The sequence below is a fragment of the Saccopteryx leptura genome, chromosome 2 (genome assembly GCF_036850995.1).
Source record: "Saccopteryx leptura isolate mSacLep1 chromosome 2, mSacLep1_pri_phased_curated, whole genome shotgun sequence".
In the NCBI taxonomy this organism is placed as follows: Eukaryota; Metazoa; Chordata; class Mammalia; order Chiroptera; family Emballonuridae; genus Saccopteryx; species Saccopteryx leptura.
Genome location: NC_089504.1, coordinates 331,273,660 through 331,287,211, shown reverse-complemented (window position 1 = coordinate 331,287,211; position 13,552 = coordinate 331,273,660). Strand labels below are relative to the sequence as shown.

At 41.7% G+C, this 13,552-nt stretch overlaps 1 protein-coding gene across 1 annotated transcript; it reads right to left on the bottom strand.

The window, feature by feature from the left end:
• Positions 1-441: 441 nt before the first annotated feature.
• Positions 442-1,383, bottom strand: LOC136393633 (olfactory receptor 1D2-like). Its single transcript, XM_066366261.1, has one exon. It carries the CDS (start codon positions 1,381-1,383, stop codon positions 442-444), a length of 942 nt encoding a protein of 313 aa, XP_066222358.1.
• Positions 1,384-13,552: the final 12,169 nt, after the last annotated feature.

Here is a 13,552-nt window from a genome sequence, read left to right as displayed (position 1 = left end):
AGCATCTCCCAGGTAAGGGGCAGCTTCACCCAGGGCACCTGCCATGGGCATAGCACAAAGTGTCTTCTATAACTGGCTCATATGCAGCATGCTCCTTAGAAAAGGCCAGAATTTAGTAACATGAGTGTATGGGTGTTAGAGGACAGAAGTGATCTTCCTAGGCTATGACTGGATATATCCATATAAGGCTAAGACTGTGGTCCTGTGGTCAGGCAAGGTGAAGGACTTGATCCTGCAAAATTCTGGTATTAGTGTTAGTGTGACTTTACTTACTGCCACTGTTGGTGAGATCTGGGGTACTTTGTATTTTACATATATGCCTTTTTTCATCATAGATAAATGAGAACATTCTGAGATAGAACTGTGTCCTAATTGCTACTGTGACCCCATAGATTAATGTCCTGCACAGTCTTCACTTTAATGTCCTGTCCGAAATTACCCTCATGTCAAGTTCTGGAAGGCTTTCCCTAGGAGGAGTCTTCCCAGGGCCCCATGCATGTCCTTGTTCCTCAGGCTGTAGATGAAAGGGTTCATCATGGGGGTGACCACAGCATACATCACTGTGGCCACTGAGTCCTTCATAGAGTAGGTGTGGAGGGGTTTCAGATATACCATACCAAGCGTCCCATAAAAAAGGGTGACCACAGCCAAATGTGAGGCACAGGTAGAGAAGGCTTTGTACTTGCTAGAGGCTGAGGGTGGTCCGAGGATGGTTTTGATAATCCAGACATAGGACATGATCATGAACCCTGAGGGAATGAAGAAGAAGAAGCAGCCTGTGATAATCAGTACTATGTAAATGAGTTGGGTATTGGAACACGCGAGACTCAGGAGGACGTACATCTCACAAAAAATATAGTGACTCTTCCAGGGCCCACAAAAGGTCACCCTAGTCATGAGGAGGGTGAGGGTGAGACCATAGAGAAAAGAGATCACCCAACAGAAAGAGAGGAGCAAAATACAGAGACCAGGGCTCATGGCTGTGATATAGTGGAGGGGACGGCAGATGGCCACATAGCGGTCATATGCCATCGTGATCAGGGTGAAGTTATCCAGGGTTACCAAGGAGACTAGGAAGTAGAGCTGTGTTAGACATCCTGCATAGGAGATGGCTTTGTTCTGGGACTGAAGGTTCACCAATGTCTTGGGAACTGTGTTGGTGACAAAGAAGAGGTCGGTGAAGGAGAGATTGGCCAAGAATAAGTACATGGGAGTGTGCAGGCGTGGGTCAGTGCCTATGGCCAGAATGATGAGTACATTTCCCACCACTGTGACCAGGTACATGGACAGGAACATCCAAAACAGGATCTGCTGGTCTTCAGGACTCTCTGAGATCTTCATAAGTATTAACTCTAAGACCCAACTTTGGTTGCCTCCATGCATGTCCCCAACAGTCTGCAACATTAACACCAACAAACATTTGCTAAGTGTATATTCATTTGAGTAAGGACTTTCAGATAAGCAAAAGAAACTATTCTTTTAACATTCAACATGTCTTAGACTAAATTTTATAAATTTTTAAAAACATAATTAACAAAGCAATAACACCAAACTTTCTGCAACTTAATCATCCCAGCAACTTTTAATCAGACATACTTAATATTAAAAAAATAATGCCATTGTCTTATTTATTTATTTATTTATTTTTATATTTTAACAATGTTAGCTCTTCTTGTTTATTTTTAAATTTTTATTTTACTTATTCATTTTAGAGAGGAGAGAGAGAGAGGAGAGAGAGACAGAGAGAGAGAAGGGGGGGAGGAGCTGGAAGAATCAACTCCCATATGTGCCTTGACCAGGCAAGCCCAGGGTTTCGAACTGGTGACCTCAGCATTTCCAGGTTGACACTTTATCCACTGCACCACCACAGGTCAGGCCGCCTTTGTCTTTTTTAAATCCTATCATCTTTTAATACTCTTAAAGCTCTTAAAGATTGGTATTTTACATTATGGTAATTTATAAATTTTTTTTGTATTTTTCATTTTTTGTAGTGAGAATTGGGGAGGCAGAGAGACAGACATTTGCATGCGCCTGACCGGGACCCACCAGGCAAACCCATCAGGGGGCGATGCTCTGCCCATCTGGGGCGTTGCTCCATTGCAACTGGAGCCATTCTAGCACCTGAGGTGGAGGCCATGGAGCCATCCTAAGCACCAGGGCCAACTTTGCTCCAACGGAGCCTTGGCTGTGGAAGGGGAAGAGAGAGACAGAGAGAAAAGATAGGGGGAAGGGTGGAGAAGCAGATGGGCGCTTCTCCTGTGTGCCCTGACCGGGAATCAAACCTGGGACTTTCACACTCCAGGCTGATGCTCTACCAATGAGCCAACTACCTAGGGCCAATTTATAGGTTTTTAAATGGTATTTAAAATAGATGTAGGGATTATAGGAAATGGATATTATACAATTAGACAAAAGGGGGGAAAGTAAAAGATTTGAAAGAAAAACTAAAAATTGTCATCATTTGCTGATTGAATGGTATATCTGGTAAACCTAAGACAATCAACTGAAATGTCATTAAAAATATAAAAGGATTTTAGTAAAGTAGCCATGTATACAATGAATAGATCCTAAAGGAATAGTGCTTTCAGTAAATTGTATGGTGCAGAGATTAACAAACAGTGAAGAGATTAAGAAGTACAAATTAGTACCCAGGCGGTGGCGCAGTGGGTAGAGCATTGAACCGGGATGCAGAAGACCCAAGTTCAAAACCTTGAGGTCACTGGCTTGAGTGTGGGCTCAACAGCTTGAGTGCGAGGTTGCTGGCATGAGCATGGGATCATAGACATGACCGCATGGTCAGTGGCTTAAGCCCAAAGGTCACTGGCTTAAAGCCCAAGGTTGCTGGCTTGAGCGAGGGGTCACTTGCTCTGCTGTGGTCCCCCAGTCAAGGCACATATGAGAAAGCAATCAAGGAACAACTAAGAATTCCGCAATGAAGAATTGATGCTTCTCATGTCTCTCCCTTTCTGTCTATCTGTCCCTATTTGTCCCTCTCTTTGTCTCTGTCACACATACAAAAAAGTACAAATTAGTACTTACTGAGTATTCACAAAGATGCAGACTACCGCATAGGGAATTTAGTTAATAACATCGCAATAACTACATATGGGGCCAGGTGGGTAATTGAAATTTAGGGAAGACCACTCTGTAAAGTATCTAATTTTATAACCACTATGTTGTACATCTAAAACTAATACAAAATAATATTAAATGTAAACTGTCACTGAAAAAAATTTAAGTGAAAATAAATGAGTAAATAAATAAAGAGTATGCTGTTGGAATGCTAGGATTCAAATCTGAGTGCTGCCACTGACTTGTTGTGAAATCTCAGGCAAGTTACTTGAGCTCTTTAAGACTCCATTTATTCATTTGAAAAATGAAGCAAAATTAAGTAATAAAATGCTTAACACAAAAAAGGTGGCATGCAATGAGGCCTCAACAAATGTTGGCCATTATTATTACATGTAAACAGAAGGGATAATAAGGTTAAAATATGAAGTGAAACAATCAAATCCACATTATTACCAAACAAATCTTGTGCATTAATATGTTAACAAGAATCAGGCAGCATCTTCAAATTCTTTTGAGAGGCATAAAATGAAAATTTAATAAATGGATAAACATCCCAAGATTCCAAATAGAAAGAAGAAACATGGCAAAGGCACATGTTCAACTATTAACCTGTTCAAAGTTAATGTTCTGACAGGGTGTTTATGAAAAAAAGGCTAATCTACATTTTAGTTATCAGAATCCCTGCAAGCTTTCTGTAGAACTTGACACAAATTGATTCTAAAATTTATGTGGAATTAATTGCAAGAGAGCCTAAATGGCCAAAACAATCTTGAGAAATAAAAACATTTGGAGGACTCCACTTTCCAATTTCAGAATTTATTACAGGCCCTGGCTGGTTGGCTCAGTAGTAGAGCATTGGCCTGGCATGCAGGAGTCCCAGGTTTGATTCCCGGCCAGGGCACACAGGAGAAGCACCTATCAGCTTCTCCACCCCGCCCCCTCTCCTTCCCCTCTGTCTATATCTTCCCCTCTCGCAGCCAAGGCTCCACTGGAGCAAAGTTGGCCCATGAACTGAGGATGGCTCTACGGTCTCTGCCTCAGGTGCTAGAATGGCTCTGGTTGCAACAGAGCAATGCCCCGGATGGGCAGAGCATCATCCCCTGGTGAGCATGCCGGGTGGATCCCGGTTGGGAGCATGCGGGAGTCTGTCTGACTGCCTCCTCGTTTCCAACTTCAGAAAAATACCAAAAAAAAAAAAAATTATTACAAAGCAAGGGTAATGAAGACAATGTGGTACTGGCATAAAAACACAAAAATCTACCTCAATGGAATAAAATTGATAGTTCAGAAATAAACCAATGTGTCTATGATAAGTGATTTTCTTTTTCTTATTTTAGTGAGAGAGCGACAGGAAGAAAGAGATGAAAAACATCAACTCATAGTTGCGGCATCTTAGTTTGTTCATTGATTGTTTTCTCATATGTGCTTTGATCGGGGTGCTCCAGCCCAGCCAGAGACCCCTTGCTCAAGCCAGTGACCTGGGGCTCAAACCAGCAACATTTGGGCTCAAGCTAGCGACCATGGAGTCTTGTCCAAGGATCCCATGCTCAAGCCACTGACCCTGACCTCAAGCCAGTGACCCTGAGCTCAAATAGATGAGCCTGCACTCAAGCTGGTGACCTTGGTGTTTTGACCTGGGTCCTCAGTATCCCAGGTAGACTGATGCTCTATCCACTGTGCCACCAGCTAGTCAGGCTATGATCAAGTGATTCTCGACAAAGAGGTCAAGATTATCCAGTGGGGAATGATATTTGTAGCAAATAATTTTGGGACACCAGGATACCACATGCCAAAGAGGTGGATCCTTACTCCATACAGTATACAAAATTTAACTCAAAATGAATAAATGACCTAAATATGAGAGCTAAAACTATAAAATATAGGTAAATCTTCATAACCTTAGATGTAACACCAAAATTATGAGCAACAAGAGAAAAAAATAAATGAGACATAATCAAAATTAGAAATGTTTGTGCTGCAAATGACACCAACAAGAAAATAAAAAATCCCACAGAGTGGTAGAGAATATTTGCAAATCGTATATCTGATAAGGGATTTGTATGTAGAATATATAAATAACTCTTAAACCTCAATAATAATAAGAAAAACAACCCAATTAAAAACAAAGATTCTAAAGACTTTTTCCCAGGGAAGTTATACAGATAGCCAATAAGCACATGAGAAGAGACTCAACATTAACCATCAAGGAAATACAAATGTAGGCCACAATAGATGCCATTCCACACACTAGGATGGGTAGAATAAATTCAGATAATATCAAGAGTTTTCAAGCAGGTAGAGAACTCTGAACCCTCATGCAATGCTAGCAGGAATATAAAATAATGCAGCCATTTTGGAAACAGCCTAGCAGTTCTTCAAAAGGCTAAACACAGAGTTACCTTATGACCCAGTGCTTCCACTTCTAGCTGTCTCCCGAGAAAAATGAAATCATGTACAGGCAGAAACTTGTGCATAAATGTCATTGCAGCATTATAATATCCAAAAGGCAAAAACTCTCCATATGCCTATCTTCTGTGCATGGATAAACTAAAAGTGATATGTCCATACAATGGGATGATAATTCAGCCATAAACAGCAATGAAGGACAGCCACACGCTGTGACATGAATGAACCTTGAACACATTTTGCTCAGTGAGAGAAGCCAGACCACAAAGAACACATGATTCCATTCCTATGAAAAGCCAGAATAAGGAGATTTATAAAGATAGAAATAGATTGACAGGAGAAAGGAAGTGGGGAAGAAGTGACAGCTAAAGAGTACAGGGGCTTTTTGGGGGGTTGATGTAAATGTTCTAAAATTGACTGGGATGATGGTTGCAGGTATTTGTGACTATACTAGACACCAATGAAATGGATAGTTCAGTAAGTGAATTGTATGTATTCTGAGATTTATATCACAATTAGGTATCAAAAAAGAAGTCAGTTGGCCCTGGCCAGTTGGCTCAGCGGTAGAGCATCAGCCTGGCGTGCGGGGGACCCGGGTTTGATTCCCGGCCAGGAGAAGCGCCCATTTGCTTCTCCACCCCCACCCCCTCCTTCCTCTCTGTCTCTCTCTTTCCCTCCCGCAGCCAAGGCTCCATTGGAGCAAAGATGGCCCGGGCGCTGGGGATGGCTCCTTGGCCTCTGCCCCAGGTGCTAGAGTGGCTCTGGTCGCAAAAGAGTGATGCCCCGGAGGGGCAGAGCATCGCCCCCTGGTGGGCAGAGCGTCGCCCCTGGTGGGCGTGCCGGGTGGATCCCGGGTTGGGCGCATGCGGGAGTCTGTCTGACTGTCTCTCTCCGTTTCCAGCTTCAGAAAAATACAAAAAAAAAAAAAAAAAAAAAAGAAGTCAGCCCTCCCCCCCCAATAGTATGTGTGTTGGAGCAATAAAGAGTAGTTTGGGGCCCTGCCTGGTTGGCTTAGTGGTAGAGCATCGGCCTGGTGTTTGAAAGTTCTGGATTTGATTCCAAGCCAGGATATACAGAAGAAGCACCGTTGTGCTTCTCCCCCTCCCCCCACTACTTCCTCTCTGTCTCTCTCTTCTCCTCCCACAGCTAAGGCTCCTTTAAAGCAAAATTGGCCTTGGTGCTGAGGATGGCTCCATGACCTCTGCCTCAGGCACTAGAATGGCTCCAGTTGTAGTGGAGCAAAGCCCCAGATGGGCAGAGCATCGCCCGCTGGTGGGCATGCTGGGTGAATCCTGGTCGGGCACATGCGGGAGTCGGTCTGAATGCCTCCCCACTTCTAACTTCGGGAAAAATGAATAATAAATAAATAAATAAATAAATAAATAAATAAATAAATAAAATAAAATAAAAAAGAGTAATTTGGATTACTGCAAAAAATAGAATCAATTATTTAGAACATCAGTTTTAAAATATCTCCCAGAACACAAATGAAAAGAATAGGGAGGTAGAGCTGATGAATGACAGGAGAAGCAAGGGAATGTAATTTTGGAGAAGTGGGAAGACCAGGCATTAGGGAATCCCATTCCTGTACCTGCACTTCTCTCTATTCCTCCCTCCAAGTGCTGCTGCTGCTGGAAGGTCACCAGCTATGGCATCTGTTCTCTGCCGGGTCCATCCATTTCCTCAACCCCCTCTTTCTACATTAAAGGGAACTATAGGATGAAAGCTGTGGCCAATTCCTTCTTGCTCAGAGCCCTGGGGCAGTTTCTGGTATATTTTAAGTGGCCTTTTTTTTCTGTCCTAAATGAATATCCTTGTCCCCAGTCCCTGCTGTTCCTGGCCTTCTGGTTTTCCAGGACAGACCCTGTTGAAGAGCATCACCTGCCCATTTTCTTCCCTGTGGTCCCCGGGGGACTTGGTGCTGGTACTTTTGGCACTTACAGCTTGTCCCTCAATAGAACCGACTGCTCTGGGTCATGTAGTAGTAATTCCTCTAAGTTCCTGACCTATGATTTCACCAGTGTACCAGAGTTGTCTCCATATTTTTTTATTTCTACAATTGTTTGGTCATTTGGAAATTAAAAAAAAAAAAGAAAGAAAGGAAGAAATGAGGGTTGAATTGAACTGTTCAGAATACCAGGCTTTTGAGTGAAGGAATGGACAAGATGCATAAGCCCAAGAACCTAAATGAGTAGCGAGAGTACAGATAAAATGCAGTTGTTTGGAAAATCAGCCCATCTGCCAGGGATGTGTGGAGCCGATTCTGAAAATTCAATCAGGAACATGATTAATTTGAAGAAGCAGCAGGATTTCCTAATGTAGATGTGGGAACCATGACTAACCTAGAATACTAAAGGATGTTGGAGCTCTAGGTTCTAGGGAAGAGGCCAGCCTAGCCTTTAGCGACTGCGTGGATTCATTATACCAGTGAACAGGGTTAAATTTCCAGGGATTCAGTGTTGATGGTACAGTGGAAGTAAATTTGCACCCAAAAGTTTGGGTCCATATCCCAGCTTAACACACACAGCCATTGTTTGAGCAAACAATGACCGTATACCGAATACTTGCTTAGACAATGTGTTAAGAGGCCTTGTCTCCATCCTGGGCCTGGCTGTGCCACCCACTCAGAAGCAGCCTCAGCCCACCTGTGTCTGCAGGGCATGGGCCAGAAAGTCAAGGTGGAGACTGTTTGAGGCTGGTGCCCAGATGCTATCTACATTAGAGATTGCAGGGTAAGGAAACGTGTCATGATAGACTTCCTGCACTGTGCCCAGTCTGTAAGCCACAGCAGGGTCTGAGCACTTGTGACTGGTGGCCTTAGAGAGAAAATCTCCTGGGAGGTGTGGCTGGATAGAGTGGGGAAAGAGTGTGGGGAAGAATGGAAAAGAGTTCCCAACTCAGCATTAGACAACTGGTCTTGTGTGCCTGGCCGGTGGCTCCCCAGCTGCGTGACCTGGAGGGCACGCAGTTTCCCTTCTCTCCCACGGAGGCTTTCTGGCAGGTTGATAAGGGTGTGTAGTGCGGTGTGCGATAGCACTTTGAAAACTGCAGAATGTGAAAACGTTGGGAAGGCTTGTTATATTACCTTTACGTAGAAGGAATTGGATTATATTAAGATTTTCAGCCTGACCAGGTGGTGGCGCAGTGGATAGAGCGTCGGACTGGGATGCGGAAGGACCCAGGTTTGAGACCCCGAGGTCGCCAGCTTGAGCGCGGGCTCATCTGGCTTGAGCAAAAAGCTCACCAGCTTGGACCCAAGGTCGCTGGCTCCAGCAAGGGGTTACTCGGTCTGCTGAAGGCCCACGGTCAAGGCACATATGAGAAAGCAATCAATGAACAACTAAGAAGTTGCAACGCGCATCGAGAAACTGATGATTGATGCTTCTCATCTCTCTCCGTTCCTGTCTGTCTGTCCCTGTCTATCTCTGCCTCTGTAAAAAAAGAAAAAAAAAGAAAAAAAAAGAAAATTTTCAAAGTATGTATGCTTGTGTGTGTGAGATAGCAAATAGAGAAGACAAGAGAAAAGAAAGAGAACACTAGACAGAGATATCCAGACCTTACCCACTGCTCTGTGCTGGTCTCAGAGTTCCCCTGTTCTGCTGCCTCCACCTGCACCCTATAAATGATGAAATTTCAGTTGGGATATAAAGGGCCCTAGACATTGCTTTCTGAATAGGACTTGAGACTCATCCTTCTGCCTAAAGGTAGGAAGCAGAACATTTGGTGTCTGGGTAATCGGTCCTGGCAAAATGGAGACAGAAGGGTAAGGCTGTTTATTCCTCGAGGACCATGGGCAGTCTGAGAGCTGCTGGTTGGATCCCAAGCTCTTAAAGAAAGAGAGTGTCCAGGGACCACATCAGGCCTACTCATCAGTTTAGGAGAGGTCTTGTGAGAGTTTGGCAGTGTTTGTGTGGGTTGGGGGTGGGGTGGGGGGATGGGGGTGGTAATCCCAAGGCAGCTTGTTGAAATAAACCTGGATAATTGCTCCAATGTTAGTACCTATATGTAAGGTTCTTGAGAAATGAGTCTTGTTTACAAGGAGTAAACCAATGCTCCATCAGGAAGCAATCCTAAAAGATGCCCTAGAGGTTAGAGTACCTCACACAGGGCAGCCTGGCTTGTAGTCATCAGAGGTCTGGGAAATCTCAGGCACTAAACTGGGATTAAGATGGTCCCAGATTGCTAGTGACTCAAAATATGAAGTGGAAGAGGGTTTTAAAAAAATCATATTTGGAGGACGTAACAACAATTTAGACCTCAAATTACTTCTCTTAATCATATTTCAAATATATTCTCCAAAGATAAAGAGACATCTATGGAAATAAGATTCCAAAAGCAAGAACCGACACCTGTAGGCATACAGGGACTTTAGATAATACAATAATTAGACACAGGATGAAAACAATGATGTTTATGATTATTTTAGGATGCAGTACCAAGTGTGAGAATTTTAGCAGAACTTTTTACAACTAAACAGACATGGAGAACCAGCAGTCAGATGAAAAACATTAAAACCCTGAGAAAGATCCTCTCATGTTGTCTTTCAGAAATATTAGCTTTATTTAATTTCAATAAAAATTTTATATTCATTATTTATAATTTCAATTTGCTTTTAAAACAGTTGTACTATTAAAATTGTTTTTTGAAATCATGAAAAATAATTAACTCTTCAATGTGTCCATTTACATTTTTTTGTTTCGTTTTTGTATTTTTCTGAAGTGAGAAGCGGGGAGGTAGACAGACTCTCACATGCGTCTGATGGGGATCCATTCCACATGCCCACCAGGGGATAATGCTCTGCCCATCTGGGGTCGCTGCTCTTTTGCTCAGCAACCAAGCTATTTTAGTGCTTGAGGGGAGGCCATGAAGATATCCTCAGCACCCATGGCCAACTTGCTCAAACCTTTTGAGTCATGACTGTTGAAGGGGAATAGAGAGATAGAAGGAGAGAGAGAGAGAGAGAGGAAGGAAGAAGGAGAGGGAAAGAGGTGGAGAACCAGATGGTTGCTTCCCTTGTGTGCCCTGGCCAGGAATTGAACCCAGGACTTCCACTCACTGTGCCAATGCTCTACCACTGAGCCAACCAACCATGGCCTACTATTACTTGTGGTAATAATGCTTAACATACATCTCCCTTTTAGAAAATTTTATGTATGAAATACAGTATTGCTAGCTACAGGCACTATACTGTACATAGATCTCCAGAACTTACTTATTTTGCATAACTAAAACTTTGTACCCTTTGAACATCACTCCTCCGTTTTCCTTCCCCTCCATCCCTTTGGTAACCACTGTTTCAGTCTCTGCTTCTATGAGTTTGACTATTTTAGATTCCACATATAAGTGAAATTACACTGTATTTGTCTTCCTGTGTTTGGCTTATTTCCCTTAGCATAATGTTCCTTAGGTCTGTTATGTTGCAAATGGCAGAATTTCCTCTTTTTTAAGGGTCAACAATAATTCATTATATGTCTACATCATATTTTCTTCACTTATCTGTGAATGAGCATTTAGGTTGATTTTATATATTTTATACGTGAATAGTGCTGTAATGAACATAGGCATACAGGTAACACACTTCATGATCCTAATTTTAATTCCTTTGGATGTATACCCAGAAGTGAGATTGCTGAATCATGAGGTAGTTCACTTTGTAATATTTTTAGGTGCCTCCATACTGTTTTGTATAATGGATTTGCCAGTTTACATCCCCACCAATAATGTAAAAGGTGTCACAGCCAAGAAATCACTGCCAAGACCAGTGTCAAGGCACTTTTCCTCTATGTTTTCTTATAATTTTATGTCTTATATTTAAATAATTATTCATTTGAGTTTATTTTTAATATAGTGTTTATTGCTCTCCAAAAAACTAACTTGCTGGTATTTTGATTGAGATTACATTTAATTTGTAGATAAAATTGGGAAGAATGAACAATAATTAAGCCTTTCTCTCTATTAACATGGCTGTAATATTGTGATTTATTATATAGTCATCCCTTGCCATATTGTGGTACTTTTCATGGTCTCACTGTATAACAGATTTTTAAATCATATATATCTAATTTTGTATTGCAGATTTTTTCTTATATCGTGGGATTTTGTGGTATATAGGAATTTTTATAAATTTATTATTTTAATTATTTTTATGGTAAAATAAGCAAAATAAGCATGGGAGAGGTTAAGAGCAGTGTGGGAAAGGCTTATTAGAGTGTGGGAAAGATTTATAAAGCCATCAAATATATACAAATAATAAAAAAATGTAAAGTCGTTACTTCACAGATTTTCGCCTATGGTGGTGAGTTCTGGAACCTTACCCCCACAATAGATGAGGGACCACTGTATATACATTTGATCTCCCATTTCTGGCACAGAGCTCCTAAAACCTTTGGAATTTCCTAAGTGATAAGAGTATAATAGTGTGGGATTTTTTCATTGAATTTATTGGGGTGACATTGGTTAATAAAATTATACAGGTTTCAGATGTACAATTCTATAATACATCATGTGTATATTGCATTGTGTGTTCACCACCCCGTGTCAAGTCTTCCTCCATCACCATCAATGCCCCCTCTACCCTCCTCTACCCTCATCCATCTCCCCTATTTCCTTTCCCTCCTGCAATCCCCAAACTGTTGTCTGTGTCTATAAGGTTTTTCCTTTGCTTAATCCCTTCATCTTTTTCACTCATCCCTCTAACGCCAATCCTTTCTGACAGCTGTTAGTCTGACTTCATATCTATGAGTCTGTTTCTATTTTGTTTGTTAGTTTATTTTTTTCATTAGATTCCACATATATGTGCAATCATATGGTACTTGTCTTTCTCTGACTGACTTATTTCACTTAGCATAATACTCTCCAGGTCCATTCATGCTGTCATAAAAGATAAGATTTCCTTCTTTATTATGACTGAGTAATATTTTATTCCTTAAAATTTATTTATTTATTTTGGCCAGAAAGGAAGGGAGAGAGAGAGAGAGAGAGAGGGAGAGAGAGAGAGAAAGAGAGAGACAGATAGACAGGAACATCTATCTGTTCCTGTATGTGCCCTGACCAGGGATTGAACCAGCAACCTCTGTGCTTCGTGCTGATGCTCTAACCAACAAAGCTATCTGGCCAGGGCTGACTGAGTAATATTTTATTGTGTAATTGTACCACAACCTTTTTATCACTCATCTACTGATGGACACTTGGGCTGCTTCCAAATCTTGTCTGTTGTAAATAACAATGAACAATGAAATTGCAATGAACATAGAGATGCATATATTCGTTCCAATTAGAGGTTTGAGTTTCTTTGGATAGATTCCCATAAGTGGAGCTTCTGGGTCATAAGGGAGTTTAAAAAAATTTTTTTTTAGGTTACACCATACTGCTTTCCACGTGACTGCACCATCTTCACTCTCAGCAATAGTACACTAGTATTGCTAGTGTACTATTGGTGAGAGTACACTAGTTCTGTTTTCCATCCTCAAGACATGTCCAAAATTTTACTGCCCTTGTTTTCTTCTAGAATTTTTATGGTCTCAAGTCTTATCAGTTTTGAGTTTATTCTTGTGTGTGGTATAAGAAGGTCGTCCAGTTTCATATTTTTGCACATATGTGTCCAATTTTCCCAACAAGTGTAATGGTGTCTTGATATTCACTGCAAACCCCTTTCAACCAGACCTGAGTTTATGTTAACGAGGTGACCTTTAGAGAGCTCTTAAGATTGGGGCTTTTAGTCAGGGGAACCAACCAATCTCTGCAGAGGAGTGAAGAGCAAGAGGTTGAATTAATCACTAGTGGCCAATGATTTAATCACTTATGCCTATGTCATGAAGGCTGCATAAAATCCCAAAAGGCTGGAGGTCAGGGAGCTTCCAGGTTGGTGACCGGTAGAGATTTGGGGAGAGTGGCATACCCAAAGAGGGCGTGGAATCTGCATGCTCTTTCCCACACATGTTGGCCTAGGCATCTTTTTTATCTAGCTTTTCCCAAGTTATATCTTTTTATAATAAACTGATAATCTAGTAAGTAAAATGTTTCTCTGAGTTCTGTGAGCTGCTCTGGAAAATTAATTGAACCTGTGGAAGGGATT